This window comes from Leuresthes tenuis, unplaced genomic scaffold (assembly GCF_036924035.1).
Source record: "Leuresthes tenuis unplaced genomic scaffold, fLeuTen1.0.hap1 SCAF_1, whole genome shotgun sequence".
NCBI classification, from domain to species: domain Eukaryota; kingdom Metazoa; phylum Chordata; class Actinopteri; order Atheriniformes; family Atherinopsidae; genus Leuresthes; species Leuresthes tenuis.
In genome coordinates, this window is record NW_027325355.1 from 35,799,057 (window position 1) to 35,817,497 (window position 18,441).

The 18,441-nt window shown below is 44.5% G+C and overlaps 1 protein-coding gene across 1 annotated transcript; it reads left to right on the forward strand.

Annotated features, from left to right (window-relative positions):
* The first annotated feature begins 337 nt into the window (after window positions 1-337).
* On the forward strand, window positions 338-13,363 carry LOC140288951 (mid1-interacting protein 1-B-like). Its single transcript, XM_072379227.1, has 2 exons — window positions 338-598; window positions 12,100-13,363. Exon 2 carries the CDS (start codon window positions 12,347-12,349, stop codon window positions 12,812-12,814), a length of 468 nt encoding a protein of 155 aa, XP_072235328.1. The 5' UTR covers window positions 338-598; window positions 12,100-12,346; the 3' UTR covers window positions 12,815-13,363.
* Window positions 13,364-18,441: the final 5,078 nt, after the last annotated feature.

An 18,441-nucleotide genomic window follows, 5' to 3' on the forward strand; every position in this document is an offset into this window, starting at 1 on the left:
TGTTTTATTATGATCATTTGGAACCACTGGAGACACTTTAATTCGATTAAAACAGATTCCTGTTAGAAAAGATCACATTTTGGAAATAAATGGTTCCAGAACACAGTCAGTTACTTCTTTAGGGAGTGATATCTTTTATAATCCAGCTTGATTCTGTTCTTGAACTGACTGAATAAAATGACAATATACTATAATGTAGTATATGCATGAATATAATATTAATTAAATAAGTATCACAGTCATATTTTGTAATAAAACTGAAATAAGATTATGCCACATATTATTAATCTCTTCATTTGACATTATAATAATGCCGTTACTATAAATTTATAAGACGTTAAATTTATATTTTAATTCTATAAACAATGTAACATTTTCCAACGGTCGGTGTGACGTCAAACCCTGTATGATTGGCTGCATCTGGAATACCCCGCTGTGATTGGCTGTGTCCGGTAGCTCCGCCCCGCCGCTCCTCTGCTGTCAGCCGCTTCCAGACGAACTCGCTGACCGGCCGGTGCGACCCATTCCCGCACAGATAAACAAGCGGAAAGCGGTCCCGGACACACCACCAGCGCCCGGGAACGACCCCTGATACACGGTAAGAACACCGGGTCTCTGCCCGCCGAGGTTTCTTCGCTTCAGCGGCGCCAATCATGCGGGATAGCGGTACCCGGAATTAGCCGTCATCAGGGCGGTGATTTGTGAGAGGGATGCACGGCCGACTTGTTCCGGATAAAGCCGACAGTTTAACTTGTAATAACATAGAGGTACACTTTAAACTTTAAAGAAGAATACTATTGTTATATGTGTGATATTCACTCTATTGGAAAATGATTTCTAACTGGATCAATCAGGTGATCGCAGTTCATTTCCTGGTATTTCACAGAACGGACCGGCTTCAGTAAACGGACATATTCCGCAGAGATGATGTCTGTTTTAGATTAAATCTATTTTAAAAATACGGAGTTTACATCTCAGCTTGTAGTTTTAGGACGCAGCAGCTCCGCATTTACATGAAAAATAACACGAATAACACAAAACGAGAGAATCTGGAGAGCTTTTGTCTCTTTTTCCCGGAGTTCCTCTCATGTCTGTTGGAAGGAAAGTTGAGGAATTAGTCAGGAATGAGTGCATGGATGGAGTAGTTTTAGGATGTATTCTGAACAGACTGTTTCCGAGCTTTAAATGAACGCGTTTCAGAGCTTTACATGAACGCGTTTCAGAGCTTTAAATGAATGCGTTTCCGAGCTTTAAATGAATGCGTTTCCGAGCTTTAAATGAACGAGTTTCAGAGCCTTAAACGAACGCGTTTCCGAGCTTTAAATGAACGCGTTTCAGAGCTGTAAACGAACGCGTTTCAGAGCTTTAAATGAACGCGTTTCAGAGCTGTAAACGAACGCGTTTCCGAACTTTAAATGAACGTGTTTCAGAGCTGTAAACGAACGCGTTTCAGAGCTTTAAATGAACGCGTTTCAGAGCTTTAAAGGAACGCGTTTCAGAGCTTTAAATGAACGCGTTTCAGAGCTTTAAATGAACGCGTTTCAGAGCTTTAAACGAAGGCGTTTCCGAGCTTTAAACGAACGCGTTTCAGAGCTTTAAATGAACGCGTTTCAGAGCTTTAAAGGAACGCGTTTCCGAGCTTTAAACGAACGCGTTTCCGAGCTTTAAATGAACGCGTTTCAGAGCTTTAAAGGAACGCGTTTCAGAGCTTTAAATGAACGCGTTTCCGAGCTGTAAATGAACGCGTTTCCGAGCTTTAAACGAACGCGTTTCAGAGCTTTAAATGAACGCGTTTCAGAGCTTTAAATGAACGCGTTTCAGAGCTTTAAACGAACGCGTTTCAGAGCTTTAAACGAACGCGTTTCAGAGCTTTAAACGAACGTGTTTCAGAGCTGTAAACGAACGCGTTTCAGAGCTTTAAATGAACGCGTTTCAGAGCTTTAAAGGAACGCGTTTCAGAGCTTTAAATGAACGCGTTTCCGAGCTGTAAATGAACGCGTTTCAGAGCTTTAAACGAACGCGTTTCAGAGCTTTAAACGAACGCGTTTCAGAGCTTTAAACGAACGCGTTTCAGAGCTTTAAATGAACGCGTTTCCGAGCTTTAAACGAACGCGTTTCAGAGCTTTAAACGAACGCGTTTCAGAGCTTTAAACGAACGCGTTTCAGAGCTTTAAACGAACGCGTTTCAGAGCTTTAAAGGAACGCGTTTCAGAGCTTTAAATGAACGCGTTTCAGAGCTTTAAATGAACGCGTTTCAGAGCTTTAAATGAACGCGTTTCAGAGCTTTAAATGAACGCGTTTCAGAGCTTTAAATGAACGCGTTTCAGAGCTTTAAATGAACGCGTTTCAGAGCTTTAAATGAACGCGTTTCAGAGCTTTAAATGAACGCGTTTCAGAGCTTTAAACGAACGCGTTTCAGAGCTTTAAATGAACGCGTTTCCGAGCTTTAAACGAACGCGTTTCAGAGCTTTAAACGAACGCGTTTCAGAGCTTTAAACGAACGCGTTTCAGAGCTTTAAACGAACGCGTTTCAGAGCTTTAAACGAACGCGTTTCAGAGCTTTAAACGAACGCGTTTCAGAGCTTTAAAGGAACGCGTTTCCGAGCTTTAAACGAACGCGTTTCCGAGCTTTAAACGAACGCGTTTCCGAGCTTTAAACGAACGCGTTTCAGAGCTTTAAATGAACGCGTTTCCGAGCTTTAAACGAACGCGTTTCAGAGCTTTAAACGAACGCGTTTCAGAGCTTTACATGAACGCGTTTCAGAGCTTTAAATGAATGCGTTTCCGAGCTTTAAATGAATGCGTTTCCGAGCTTTAAATGAACGAGTTTCAGAGCCTTAAACGAACGCGTTTCCGAGCTTTAAATGAACGCGTTTCAGAGCTGTAAACGAACGCGTTTCAGAGCTTTAAATGAACGCGTTTCAGAGCTGTAAACGAACGCGTTTCCGAACTTTAAATGAACGTGTTTCAGAGCTGTAAACGAACGCGTTTCAGAGCTTTAAATGAACGCGTTTCAGAGCTTTAAAGGAACGCGTTTCAGAGCTTTAAATGAACGCGTTTCAGAGCTTTAAATGAACGCGTTTCAGAGCTTTAAACGAAGGCGTTTCCGAGCTTTAAACGAACGCGTTTCAGAGCTTTAAATGAACGCGTTTCAGAGCTTTAAAGGAACGCGTTTCCGAGCTTTAAACGAACGCGTTTCCGAGCTTTAAATGAACGCGTTTCAGAGCTTTAAAGGAACGCGTTTCAGAGCTTTAAATGAACGCGTTTCCGAGCTGTAAATGAACGCGTTTCCGAGCTTTAAACGAACGCGTTTCAGAGCTTTAAATGAACGCGTTTCAGAGCTTTAAATGAACGCGTTTCAGAGCTTTAAACGAACGCGTTTCAGAGCTTTAAACGAACGCGTTTCAGAGCTTTAAACGAACGTGTTTCAGAGCTGTAAACGAACGCGTTTCAGAGCTTTAAATGAACGCGTTTCAGAGCTTTAAAGGAACGCGTTTCAGAGCTTTAAATGAACGCGTTTCCGAGCTGTAAATGAACGCGTTTCAGAGCTTTAAACGAACGCGTTTCAGAGCTTTAAACGAACGCGTTTCAGAGCTTTAAACGAACGCGTTTCAGAGCTTTAAATGAACGCGTTTCCGAGCTTTAAACGAACGCGTTTCAGAGCTTTAAACGAACGCGTTTCAGAGCTTTAAACGAACGCGTTTCAGAGCTTTAAACGAACGCGTTTCAGAGCTTTAAAGGAACGCGTTTCAGAGCTTTAAATGAACGCGTTTCAGAGCTTTAAATGAACGCGTTTCAGAGCTTTAAATGAACGCGTTTCAGAGCTTTAAATGAACGCGTTTCAGAGCTTTAAATGAACGCGTTTCAGAGCTTTAAATGAACGCGTTTCAGAGCTTTAAATGAACGCGTTTCAGAGCTTTAAATGAACGCGTTTCAGAGCTTTAAACGAACGCGTTTCAGAGCTTTAAATGAACGCGTTTCCGAGCTTTAAACGAACGCGTTTCAGAGCTTTAAACGAACGCGTTTCAGAGCTTTAAACGAACGCGTTTCAGAGCTTTAAACGAACGCGTTTCAGAGCTTTAAACGAACGCGTTTCAGAGCTTTAAACGAACGCGTTTCAGAGCTTTAAAGGAACGCGTTTCCGAGCTTTAAACGAACGCGTTTCCGAGCTTTAAACGAACGCGTTTCCGAGCTTTAAACGAACGCGTTTCCGAGCTTTAAATGAACGCGTTTCAGAGCTTTAAACGAAGGCGTTTCAGAGCTTTAAATGAACGCGTTTCAGAGCTTTAAACGAACGCGTTTCAGAGCTTTAAACGAACGCGTTTCCGAGCTTTAAACGAACGCGTTTCCGAGCTTTAAACGAACGCGTTTCCGAGCTTTAAACGAACGCGTTTCCGAGCTTTAAACGAACGCGTTTCCGAGCTTTAAATGAACGCGTTTCAGAGCTTTAAATGAACGCGTTTCAGAGCTTTAAATGAACGCGTTTCAGAGCTTTAAACGAACGCGTTTCAGAGCTTTAAACGAACGCGTTTCAGAGCTTTAAACGAACGCGTTTCCGAGCTTTAAACGAACGCGTTTCCGAGCTTTAAACGAACGCGTTTCCGAGCTTTAAACGAACGCGTTTCAGAGCTTTAAACGAACGCGTTTCAGAGCTTTAAATGAACGCGTTTCAGAGCTTTAAACGAACGCGTTTCAGAGCTTTAAACGAACGCGTTTCAGAGCTTTAAACGAACGCGTTTCAGAGCTTTAAATGAACGCGTTTCAGAGCTTTAAACGAACGCGTTTCAGAGCTTTAAACGAACGCGTTTCAGAGCTTTAAACGAACGCGTTTCAGAGCTTTAAACGAACGCGTTTCAGAGCTTTAAACGAACGCGTTTCAGAGCTTTAAACGAACGCGTTTCAGAGCTTTAAACGAACGCGTTTCAGAGCTTTAAACGAACGCGTTTCCGAGCTTTAAATGAACGCGTTTCAGAGCTTTAAATGAACGCGTTTCAGAGCTTTAAAGGAACGCGTTTCAGAGCTTTAAATGAACGCGTTTCAGAGCTTTAAATGAACGCGTTTCAGAGCTTTAAACGAACGCGTTTCAGAGCTTTAAACGAACGCGTTTCCGAACTTTAAATGAACGTGTTTCAGAGCTTTAAATGAACGCGTTTCAGAGCTTTAAACGAACGCGTTTCAGAGCTTTAAAGGAACGCGTTTCAGAGCTTTAAACGAACGCGTTTCAGAGCTTTAAATGAACGCGTTTCAGAGCTTTAAACGAAGGCGTTTCCGAGCTTTAAACGAACGCGTTTCAGAGCTTTAAATGAACGCGTTTCAGAGCTTTAAAGGAACGCGTTTCCGAGCTTTAAACGAACGCGTTTCCGAGCTTTAAATGAACGCGTTTCAGAGCTTTAAAGGAACGCGTTTCAGAGCTTTAAAGGAACGCGTTTCCGAGCTGTAAATGAACGCGTTTCAGAGCTTTAAACGAACGCGTTTCAGAGCTTTAAACGAACGCGTTTCAGAGCTTTAAACGAACGTGTTTCAGAGCTGTAAACGAACGCGTTTCAGAGCTTTAAATGAACGCGTTTCAGAGCTTTAAAGGAACGCGTTTCAGAGCTTTAAATGAACGCGTTTCCGAGCTGTAAATGAACGCGTTTCAGAGCTTTAAACGAACGCGTTTCAGAGCTTTAAACGAACGCGTTTCAGAGCTTTAAACGAACGCGTTTCAGAGCTTTAAATGAACGCGTTTCCGAGCTTTAAACGAACGCGTTTCAGAGCTTTAAACGAACGCGTTTCAGAGCTTTAAACGAACGCGTTTCAGAGCTTTAAACGAACGCGTTTCAGAGCTTTAAAGGAACGCGTTTCAGAGCTTTAAATGAACGCGTTTCAGAGCTTTAAATGAACGCGTTTCAGAGCTTTAAACGAACGCGTTTCAGAGCTTTAAACGAACGCGTTTCAGAGCTTTAAACGAACGCGTTTCCGAGCTTTAAACGAACGCGTTTCCGAGCTTTAAACGAACGCGTTTCAGAGCTTTAAACGAACGCGTTTCAGAGCTTTAAACGAACGCGTTTCAGAGCTTTAAATGAACGCGTTTCAGAGCTTTAAACGAACGCGTTTCAGAGCTTTAAACGAACGCGTTTCAGAGCTTTAAACGAAGGCGTTTCAGAGCTTTAAATGAACGCGTTTCAGAGCTTTAAACGAACGCGTTTCAGAGCTTTAAACGAACGCGTTTCCGAGCTTTAAACGAACGCGTTTCAGAGCTTTAAACGAACGCGTTTCAGAGCTTTAAACGAACGCGTTTCAGAGCTTTAAAGGAACGCGTTTCCGAGCTTTAAACGAACGCGTTTCCGAGCTTTAAACGAACGCGTTTCCGAGCTTTAAACGAACGCGTTTCCGAGCTTTAAATGACCGCGTTTCAGAGCTTTAAACGAAGGCGTTTCAGAGCTTTAAATGAACGCGTTTCAGAGCTTTAAACGAACGCGTTTCAGAGCTTTAAACGAACGCGTTTCCGAGCTTTAAACGAACGCGTTTCCGAGCTTTAAACGAACGCGTTTCCGAGCTTTAAACGAACGCGTTTCCGAGCTTTAAATGAACGCGTTTCAGAGCTTTAAATGAACGCGTTTCAGAGCTTTAAATGAACGCGTTTCAGAGCTTTAAATGAACGCGTTTCAGAGCTTTAAATGAACGCGTTTCAGAGCTTTAAACGAACGCGTTTCAGAGCTTTAAACGAACGCGTTTCAGAGCTTTAAACGAACGCGTTTCAGAGCTTTAAACGAACGCGTTTCAGAGCTTTAAACGAACGCGTTTCAGAGCTTTAAATGAACGCGTTTCAGAGCTTTAAACGAACGCGTTTCCGAGCTTTAAACGAACGCGTTTCAGAGCTTTAAACGAACGCGTTTCAGAGCTTTAAACGAACGCGTTTCAGAGCTTTAAACGAACGCGTTTCCGAGCTTTAAACGAACGCGTTTCCGAGCTTTAAACGAACGCGTTTCAGAGCTTTAAACGAACGCGTTTCAGAGCTTTAAATGAACGCGTTTCAGAGCTTTAAACGAACGCGTTTCAGAGCTTTAAATGAACGCGTTTCAGAGCTTTAAACGAACGCGTTTCCGAGCTTTAAACGAACGCGTTTCAGAGCTTTAAACGAACGCGTTTCAGAGCTTTAAAGGAACGCGTTTCAGAGCTTTAAACGAACGCGTTTCAGAGCTTCAAATGAACGCGTTTCATAGCTTTAAATGAACGCGTTTCAGAGCTTTAAACGAACGCGTTTCAGAGCTTTAAATGAACGCGTTTCAGAGCTTTAAACGAACGCGTTTCCGAGCTTTAAACGAACGCGTTTCAGAGCTTTAAACGAACGCGTTTCAGAGCTTTAAATGAACGCGTTTCAGAGCTTTAAACGAACGCGTTTCAGAGCTTTAAACGAACGCGTTTCAGAGCTTTAAAGGAACGCGTTTCCGAGCTTTAAACGAACGCGTTTCCGAGCTTTAAACGAACGCGTTTCCGAGCTTTAAACGAACGCGTTTCCGAGCTTTAAACGAACGCGTTTCAGAGCTTTAAACGAACGCGTTTCAGAGCTTTAAACGAACGCGTTTCCGAGCTTTAAACGAACGCGTTTCCGAGCTTTAAACGAACGCGTTTCCGAGCTTTAAACGAACGCGTTTCCGAGCTTTAAACGAACGCGTTTCAGAGCTTTAAACGAACGCGTTTCAGAGCTTTAAACGAACGCGTTTCAGAGCTTTAAACGAACGCGTTTCAGAGCTTTAAACGAACGCGTTTCCGAGCTTTAAACGAACGCGTTTCAGAGCTTTAAACGAACGCGTTTCAGAGCTTTAAACGAACGCGTTTCAGAGCTTTAAACGAACGCGTTTCAGAGCTTTAAACGAACGCGTTTCAGAGCTTTAAACGAACGCGTTTCAGAGCTTTAAACGAACGCGTTTCAGAGCTTTAAATGAACGCGTTTCCGAGCTTTAAACGAACGCGTTTCAGAGCTTTAAACAAACGCGTTTCAGAGCTTTAAACGAACGCGTTTCAGAGCTTTAAACGAACGCGTTTCAGAGCTTCAAACGAACGCGTTTCATAGCTTTAAATGAACGCGTTTCAGAGCTTTAAACGAACGCGTTTCAGAGCTTTAAATGAACGCGTTTCAGAGCTTTAAACGAACGCGTTTCCGAGCTTTAAACGAACGCGTTTCAGAGCTTTAAACGAACGCGTTTCAGAGCTTTAAATGAACGCGTTTCAGAGCTTTAAACGAACGCGTTTCAGAGCTTTAAACGAACGCGTTTCAGAGCTTTAAACGAACGCGTTTCAGAGCTTTAAACGATCGCGTTTCAGAGCTTTAAACGAACGCGTTTCAGAGCTTTAAACGAACGCGTTTTCCGAGCTTTAAAGGAACGCGTTTCCGAGCTTTAAACGAACGCGTTTCAGAGCTTTAAACGAACGCGTTTCCGAGCTTTAAACGAACGCGTTTCCGAGCTTTAAATGAACGCGTTTCAGAGCTTTAAACGAACGCGTTTCAGAGCTTTAAATGAACGCGTTTCAGAGCTTTAAATGAACGCGTTTCAGAGCTTTAAACGAACGCGTTTCCGAGCTTTAAACGAACGCGTTTCCGAGCTTTAAACGAACGCGTTTCAGAGCTTTAAACGAACGCGTTTCAGAGCTTTAAACGAACGCGTTTCAGAGCTTTAAACGAACGCGTTTCAGAGCTTTAAACGAACGCGTTTCAGAGCTTTAAACGAACGCGTTTCCGAGCTTTAAACGAACGCGTTTCCGAGCTTTAAACGAACGCGTTTCAGAGCTTTAAACGAACGCGTTTCAGAGCTTTAAACGAACGCGTTTCAGAGCTTTAAATGAACGCGTTTCAGAGCTTTAAACGAACGCGTTTCAGAGCTTTAAACGAACGCGTTTCAGAGCTTTAAACGAAGGCGTTTCAGAGCTTTAAATGAACGCGTTTCAGAGCTTTAAACGAACGCGTTTCAGAGCTTTAAACGAACGCGTTTCCGAGCTTTAAACGAACGCGTTTCAGAGCTTTAAACGAACGCGTTTCAGAGCTTTAAACGAACGCGTTTCAGAGCTTTAAAGGAACGCGTTTCCGAGCTTTAAACGAACGCGTTTCCGAGCTTTAAACGAACGCGTTTCCGAGCTTTAAACGAACGCGTTTCCGAGCTTTAAATGACCGCGTTTCAGAGCTTTAAACGAAGGCGTTTCAGAGCTTTAAATGAACGCGTTTCAGAGCTTTAAACGAACGCGTTTCAGAGCTTTAAACGAACGCGTTTCCGAGCTTTAAACGAACGCGTTTCCGAGCTTTAAACGAACGCGTTTCCGAGCTTTAAACGAACGCGTTTCCGAGCTTTAAATGAACGCGTTTCAGAGCTTTAAATGAACGCGTTTCAGAGCTTTAAATGAACGCGTTTCAGAGCTTTAAATGAACGCGTTTCAGAGCTTTAAATGAACGCGTTTCAGAGCTTTAAACGAACGCGTTTCAGAGCTTTAAACGAACGCGTTTCAGAGCTTTAAACGAACGCGTTTCAGAGCTTTAAACGAACGCGTTTCAGAGCTTTAAACGAACGCGTTTCAGAGCTTTAAATGAACGCGTTTCAGAGCTTTAAACGAACGCGTTTCCGAGCTTTAAACGAACGCGTTTCAGAGCTTTAAACGAACGCGTTTCAGAGCTTTAAACGAACGCGTTTCAGAGCTTTAAACGAACGCGTTTCAGAGCTTTAAACGAACGCGTTTCCGAGCTTTAAACGAACGCGTTTCAGAGCTTTAAACGAACGCGTTTCAGAGCTTTAAATGAACGCGTTTCAGAGCTTTAAACGAACGCGTTTCAGAGCTTTAAATGAACGCGTTTCAGAGCTTTAAACGAACGCGTTTCCGAGCTTTAAACGAACGCGTTTCAGAGCTTTAAACGAACGCGTTTCAGAGCTTTAAAGGAACGCGTTTCAGAGCTTTAAACGAACGCGTTTCAGAGCTTCAAATGAACGCGTTTCATAGCTTTAAATGAACGCGTTTCAGAGCTTTAAACGAACGCGTTTCAGAGCTTTAAATGAACGCGTTTCAGAGCTTTAAACGAACGCGTTTCCGAGCTTTAAACGAACGCGTTTCAGAGCTTTAAACGAACGCGTTTCAGAGCTTTAAATGAACGCGTTTCAGAGCTTTAAACGAACGCGTTTCAGAGCTTTAAACGAACGCGTTTCAGAGCTTTAAAGGAACGCGTTTCCGAGCTTTAAACGAACGCGTTTCCGAGCTTTAAACGAACGCGTTTCCGAGCTTTAAACGAACGCGTTTCCGAGCTTTAAACGAACGCGTTTCAGAGCTTTAAACGAACGCGTTTCAGAGCTTTAAACGAACGCGTTTCCGAGCTTTAAACGAACGCGTTTCCGAGCTTTAAACGAACGCGTTTCCGAGCTTTAAACGAACGCGTTTCCGAGCTTTAAACGAACGCGTTTCCGAGCTTTAAACGAACGCGTTTCAGAGCTTTAAACGAACGCGTTTCAGAGCTTTAAACGAACGCGTTTCAGAGCTTTAAACGAACGCGTTTCAGAGCTTTAAACGAACGCGTTTCCGAGCTTTAAACGAACGCGTTTCAGAGCTTTAAACGAACGCGTTTCAGAGCTTTAAACGAACGCGTTTCAGAGCTTTAAACGAACGCGTTTCAGAGCTTTAAACGAACGCGTTTCAGAGCTTTAAACGAACGCGTTTCAGAGCTTTAAACGAACGCGTTTCAGAGCTTTAAATGAACGCGTTTCCGAGCTTTAAACGAACGCGTTTCAGAGCTTTAAACAAACGCGTTTCAGAGCTTTAAACGAACGCGTTTCAGAGCTTTAAACGAACGCGTTTCAGAGCTTCAAACGAACGCGTTTCATAGCTTTAAATGAACGCGTTTCAGAGCTTTAAACGAACGCGTTTCAGAGCTTTAAATGAACGCGTTTCAGAGCTTTAAACGAACGCGTTTCCGAGCTTTAAACGAACGCGTTTCAGAGCTTTAAACGAACGCGTTTCAGAGCTTTAAATGAACGCGTTTCAGAGCTTTAAACGAACGCGTTTCAGAGCTTTAAACGAACGCGTTTCAGAGCTTTAAACGAACGCGTTTCAGAGCTTTAAACGATCGCGTTTCAGAGCTTTAAACGAACGCGTTTCAGAGCTTTAAACGAACGCGTTTTCCGAGCTTTAAAGGAACGCGTTTCCGAGCTTTAAACGAACGCGTTTCAGAGCTTTAAACGAACGCGTTTCCGAGCTTTAAACGAACGCGTTTCCGAGCTTTAAATGAACGCGTTTCAGAGCTTTAAACGAACGCGTTTCAGAGCTTTAAATGAACGCGTTTCAGAGCTTTAAATGAACGCGTTTCAGAGCTTTAAATGAACGCGTTTCAGAGCTTTAAACGAACGCGTTTCCGAGCTTTAAACGAACGCGTTTCAGAGCTTTAAACGAACGCGTTTCAGAGCTTTAAATGAACGCGTTTCAGAGCTTTAAATGAACGCGTTTCAGAGCTTTAAACGAACGCGTTTCCGAGCTTTAAACGAACGCGTTTCAGAGCTTTAAACGAACGCGTTTCAGAGCTTTAAATGAACGCGTTTCAGAGCTTTAAATGAACGCGTTTCAGAGCTTTAAATGAACGCGTTTCAGAGCTTTAAACGAACGCGTTTCCGAGCTTTAAACGAACGCGTTTCAGAGCTTTAAATGAACGCGTTTCAGAGCTTTAAATGAACGCGTTTCAGAGCTTTAAACGAACGCGTTTCAGAGCTTTAAATGAACGCGTTTCCGAGCTTTAAATGAACGCGTTTCAGAGCTTTAAACGAACGCGTTTCAGAGCTTTAAATGAACGCGTTTCCGAGCTTTAAACGAACGCGTTTCCGAGCTTTAAATGAACATTTCGGTCGTCAGTGACTCTGATATTTTTATGCTGGCTGTTTTTACACTCGGCTCACAGCCAGCAGAAATCATCTACCAGGTGGTGCTAAAGGCTTCCTTGTTAGTTAACCTGCATTTTATTCTCCCGGAAGTGTCTTTAAAGTAATTACAGCCCGGCTGTGGGACCCTGTGCAGGTGCTGCAGCAGGTTGAAGCAGACATTTCCTTTCTACAGTGAGTTAAATCTTCCGTTCATTCTTTTCTGCCTTCACTGCAGGTGGCTGTTGGAGCGCTGGCTGAAACGTTGGTCTGAGGGCCAGCAGCAGCAGACGGCCTCCACCGCCGGCCGGGACGGGAGTCTGGAGCCTGAACAGTGGTTGGGCGGTCCACGTGGCAGCGGTGAGTGCCTCTCTCGGGTCAGGAGCCAGTTAAGAGCTGGCCCAGGATCAGGCCGAAGCCTCGTAATAATCCCCTAAAGAGCATTATCAGGCTAAATTTGGCCTTGGCCTGTGACCACGGTCGCCATGATGCAGATGTCTGCCTCCTACAACCAGAAGAACTCGCTGTTCAACGCCATGAACCGCTTCATCGGCGCCGTCAACAACATGGACCAGACGGTGATGGTGCCCAGCCTGCTGCGGGACGTCCCATTGGACGACAGCGAGGACCTGAAGACGGCAGAGAGCAGCGCCGCCAACGGAACAGTCGCCGAACCCAGCGCCTACCTGCACCAGGACGCCAACATGTACAGCTCCTACATCCTGCTCAAGTCCATCCGTAACGACATGGAGTGGGGCGTCCTGCAGGGCGACGAGCGCCGCAAGGACGCGGCGGGCCTGATGGAGGCGTCACGGGCCGAGGAGGAGGAGGACGACCTGGAGAAACAGTTCCACTTCCACCTGAACGGACTCCACGCCGTTCTGTCCAAGCTGACGCAGAAAGCCAACTCGCTCACGAGCCGCTACAAGGAGGAGATCGGCTGCGGGAACTGAGCGAAGTGTGGAGTTGATGAAGAGTAGGACGGCTTTTAGCTCATTAACTGCAGACAGAGCTGGGAACCATCCTTTCAGCTTCGTTCTGTGGGGTCAAACAAGATTAAATAAAGTTCAGGAAACCTGAGGCCTGCAGATTAAACGTTGCTGTGAAACGGCCGTAAAATGATCTTCTCTCCAACCAACTCTGGAGCAGAACCTGAGACCTTTAAAACTCCTCCAATATAACACATTATAACGCGTTTAATACATTTATCAGACAAAAGAAACCCCCCCCCGTGGCGTCCCCCTGCTTACAGGCGGCGCCCTACACTGCAGGACTGTACCTGTCCTTTAACGCTCCAACAAACCTCCGGTTGGATTCCTCTTCCATGACAGAAAGCTCTCACGGTGAGTTGGGAGGATGTTTTATGTGGTTAATGAGCTGAAACGTGAGAACGCAGCGCGGCCCGTGGCGTTCTGTGGCGTTCTGTGGCGGCCCGTGGCGTCCTGTGGCGGCCCGTGGCGTTCTGTGGCGTTCTGTGGCGGCCCGTGGCGTTCTGTGGCGTTCTGTGGCGGCCTGTCCTGTGGCGGCCCGTGGCGTTCTGTGGCAACACGAGCCTTCCTGCAGACTCTCTGAGGACACGCTGCAGGTTTGGGGCTCTTTGCACTATGATTTCAGCCCTTTGGCTCGTCTGCCTGCTGACTTCCTTCATTTCACGCTGCAGACTCACATCTATGCAAACAGACAATCCGGCTTCATGACAACAAGCAGAAAGTGTCTTAAAGCTGGAAATAATCCGGCTTCACGCTCAGCCTTCAGTTATCCGACTGAAAAGAAGCGGCTCGTGGAACTGGACTCAAACGCTTGTGTGACATCACTGATAACGTGGCTGATTTGTACAAAGTTTGGACGCCATCAATGAGGTGGAACTTCTTCTTTTCTTCCGTACATTCAATGGATCGCTGCAGTTGTTTTCTTGTGTAACTTTAACTGATTTCAGAGGCTGACGTTCATCTTTCAGCTGAAAACTAAAAGAAAAGAACCGCTCTTCCCCTCCTGAGGGCATCAAACAGCACTGATTACACATTCCTAACACTGGCTTCATGCTCCAGAACATTTGAAATCTGGAATAACACTGTAAAATGACGTCTGTCCCTCAGAGTTCTGTATTTTTTTCTATTTATGTCCAGCTTGACAATTAAAGGTTTTGATGAGAATCTCAGTGTTTTGGTTCATTCTGAAAATACGTTTGAGTCATTTTATCATTTAGAATAATTCTTAATATGTTGGAGCTTTTTACCATTTTTAGTGAACCCATTAATGAGATTTTAGAGTCTTTGGAACCTTATTAACACTTATTGTTCGGGTCCTTATGAGGTTCAAGAGCTGGTACAGATTTTAGAAGGTTCCAGAGGTTCTGAACAGGTTTTAAACTCTGAACGGGTCCCAGAGGTAATTCTGTTGGTTTTAAACTGTTCGGGTTCTCAACAGGTTCTGAACGGGTCCCAGAGGTAATTCTGTTGGTTTTAAACTCTGTTCGGGTTCTCAACAGGTTCTGAACGGGTCCCAGAGGTAATTCTGTTGGTTTTAAACTGTTCGGGTTCTCAACAGGTTCTGAACGGGTCCCAGAGGTAATTCTGTTGGTTTTAAACTGTTCGGGTTCTCAACAGGTTCTGAACGGGTTCCAGTGGTAATTCTGTTGGTTTTAAACTCTGTTCGGGTTCTCAACAGGTTCTGAACGGGTTCCAGAGGTAATTCTGTTGGTTTTAAACTGTTCGGGTTCTCAACAGGTTCTGAACGGGTCCCAGAGGTAATTCTGTTGGTTTTAAACTCTGTTCGGGTTCTCAACAGGTTCTGAACGGGTCCCAGAGGTAATTCTGTTGGTTTTAAACTGTTCGGGTTCTCAACAGGTTCTGAACGGGTCCCAGAGGTAATTCTGTTGGTTTTAAACTGTTCGGGTTCTCAACAGGTTCTGAACGGGTTCCAGTGGTAATTCTGTTGGTTTTAAACTGTTCGGGTTCTCAACAGGTTCTGAACGGGTTCCAGAGGTAATTCTGTTGGTTTTAAACTGTTCGGGTTCTCAACAGGTTCTGAACGGGTTCCAGTGGTAATTCTGTTGGTTTTAAACTGTTCGGGTTCTCAACAGGTTCTGAACGGGTTCCAGTGGTAATTCTGTTGGTTTTAAACTGTTCGGGTTCTCAACAGGTTCTGAACGGGTCCCAGAGGTAATTCTGTTGGTTTTAAACTGTTCGGGTTCTCAACAGGTTCTGAACGGGTCCCAGAGGTAATTCTGTTGGTTTTAAACTGTTCGGGTTCTCAACAGGTTCTGAACGGGTCCCAGAGGTAATTCTGTTGGTTTTAAACTCTGTTCGGGTTCTCAACAGGTTCTGAACGGGTCCCAGAGGTAATTCTGTTGGTTTTAAACTTTTCGGGTTCTCAACAGGTTCTGAACGGGTCCCAGAGGTAATTCTGTTGGTTTTAAACTGTTCGGGTTCTCAACAGGTTCTGAACGGGTCCCAGAGGTAATTCTGTTGGTTTTAAACTGTTCGGGTTCTCAACAGGTTCTGAACGGGTCCCAGAGGTAATTCTGTTGGTTTTAAACTGTTCGGGTTCTCAACAGGTTCTGAACGGGTCCCAGAGGTAATTCTGTTGGTTTTAAACTCTGTTCGGGTTCTCAACAGGTTCTGAACGGGTCCCAGAGGTAATTCTGTTGGTTTTAAACTGTTCGGGTTCTCAACAGGTTCTGAACGGGTCCCAGAGGTAATTCTGTTGGTTTTAAACTGTTCGGGTTCTCAACAGGTTCTGAACGGGTCCCAGAGGTAATTCTGTTAGTTTTAAACTGTTTGGGTTCTCAACAGGTTCTGAACGGGTCCCAGAGGTAATTCTGTCGGTTTTAAACTGTTCGGGTTCTCAACAGGTTCTGAACGGGTTCCAGAGGTAATTCTGTTGGTTTTAAACTGTTCGGGTTCTCAACAGGTTCTGAACGGGTCCCAGAGGTAATTCTGTTGGTTTTAAACTCTGTTCGGGTTCTCAACAGGTTCTGAACGGGTTCCAGAGGTAATTCTGTTGGTTTTAAACTGTTCGGGTTCTCAACAGGTTCTGAACGGGTCCCAGTGGTAATTCTGTTGGTTTTAAACTGTTCGGGTTCTCAACAGGTTCTGAACGGGTCCCAGTGGTAATTCTGTTGGTTTTAAACTGTTCGGGTTCTCAACAGGTTCTGAACGGGTTCCAGTGGTAATTCTGTTGGTTTTAAACTGTTCGGGTTCTCAACAGGTTCTGAACGGGTTCCAGAGGTAATTCTGTTGGTTTTAAACTGTTCGGGTTCTCAACAGGTTCTGAACGGGTTCCAGTGGTAATTCTGTTGGTTTTAAACTGTTCGGGTTCTCAACAGGTTCTGAACGGGTTCCAGTGGTAATTCTGTTGGTTTTAAACTGTTCGGGTTCTCAACAGGTTCTGAACGGGTCCCAGAGGTAATTCTGTTGGTTTTAAACTGTTCGGGTTCTCAACAGGTTCTGAACGGGTCCCAGAGGTAATTCTGTTGGTTTTAAACTGTTCGGGTTCTCAACAGGTTCTGAACGGGTCCCAGAGGTAATTCTGTTGGTTTTAAACTCTGTTCGGGTTCTCAACAGGTTCTGAACGGGTCCCAGAGGTAATTCTGTTGGTTTTAAACTTTTCGGGTTCTCAACAGGTTCTGAACGGGTCCCAGAGGTAATTCTGTTGGTTTTAAACTGTTCGGGTTCTCAACAGGTTCTGAACGGGTCCCAGAGGTAATTCTGTTGGTTTTAAACTCTGTTCGGGTTCTCAACAGGTTCTGAACGGGTCCCAGAGGTAATTCTGTTGGTTTTAAACTGTTCGGGTTCTCAACAGGTTCTGAACGGGTTCCAGAGGTAATTCTGTTGGTTTTAAACTCTGTTCGGGTTCTCAACAGGTTCTGAACGGGTCCCAGAGGTAATTCTGTTGGTTTTAAACTGTTCGGGTTCTCAACAGGTTCTGAACGGGTCCCAGAGGTAATTCTGTTAGTTTTAAACTGTTCGGGTTCTCAACAGGTTCTGAACGGGTCCCAGAGGTAATTCTGTTGGTTTTAAACTGTTCGGGTTCTCAACAGGTTCTGAACGGGTTCCAGAGGTAATTCTGTTGGTTTTAAACTGTTCGGGTTCTCAACAGGTTCTGAACGGGTCCCAGAGGTAATTCTGTTAGTTTTAAACTCTGTTCGGGTTCTCAACAGGTTCTGAACGGGTCCCAGAGGTAATTCTGTTGGTTTTAAACTGTTCGGGTTCTCAACAGGTTCTGAACAGGTTCCAGTGGTAATTCTGTTGGTTTTAAACTGTTCGGGTTCTCAACAGGTTCTGAACGGGTTCCAGTGGTAATTCTGTTGGTTTTAAACTGTTTGGGTTCTCAACAGGTTCTGAACGGGTTCCAGAGGTAATTCTGTTGGTTTTAAACTCTGTTCGGGTTCTCAACAGGTTCTGAACGGGTTCCAGTGGTAATTCTGTTGGTTTTAAACTGTTCGGGTTCTCAACAGGTTCTGAACGGGTTCCAGTGGTAATTCTGTTGGTTTTAAACTGTTCGGGTTCTCAACAGGTTCTGAACGGGTCCCAGAGGTAATTCTGTTGGTTTTAAACTCTGTTCGGGTTCTCAACAGGTTCTGAACGGCTCCCAGAGGTAATTCTGTTGGTTTTAAACTGTTCGGGTTCTCAACAGGTTCTGAACGGGTCCCAGAGGTAATTCTGTTGGTTTTAAACTGTTCGGGTTCTCAACAGGTTCTGAACGGGTCCCAGAGGTAATTCTGTTGGTTTTAAACTGTTCGGGTTCTCAACAGGTTCTGAACGGGTCCCAGAGGTAATTCTGTTGGTTTTAAACTCTGTTCGGGTTCTCAACAGGTTCTGAACGGGTCCCAGAGGTAATTCTGTTGGTTTTAAACTGTTCGGGTTCTCAACGGGTTCTGAACGGGTCCCAGAGGTAATTCTGTTGGTTTTAAACTCTGTTCGGGTTCTCAACGGGTCCCAGAGGTAATTCTGTTGGTTTTAAACTCTGTTCGGGTTCTCAACAGGTTCTGAACGGGTCCCAGAGGTAATTCTGTTGGTTTTAAACTGTTCGGGTTCTCAACAGGTTCTGAACGGGTCCCAGAGGTAATTCTGTTGGTTTTAAACTGTTCGGGTTCTCAACAGGTTCTGAACGGGTCCCAGAGGTAATTCTGTTGGTTTTAAACTGTTCGGGTTCTCAACAGGTTCTGAACGGGTTCCAGAGGTAATTCTGTTGGTTTTAAACTGTTCGGGTTCTCAACAGGTTCTGAACGGGTTCCAGAGGTAATTCTGTTGGTTTTAAACTGTTCGGGTTCTCAACAGGTTCTGAACGGGTCCCAGAGGTAATTCTGTTGGTTTTAAACTGTTCGGGTTCTCAACAGGTTCTGAACGGGTTCCAGAGGTAATTCTGTTGGTTTTAAACTCTGTTCGGGTTCTCAACAGGTTCTGAACGGGTCCCAGAGGTAATTCTGTTGGTTTTAAACTGTTCGGGTTCTCAACAGGTTCTGAACGGGTCCCAGAGGTAATTCTGTTGGTTTTAAACTGTTCGGGTTCTCAACAGGTTCTGAACGGGTTCCAGAGGTAATTCTGTTGGTTTTAAACTGTTCGGGTTCTCAACAGGT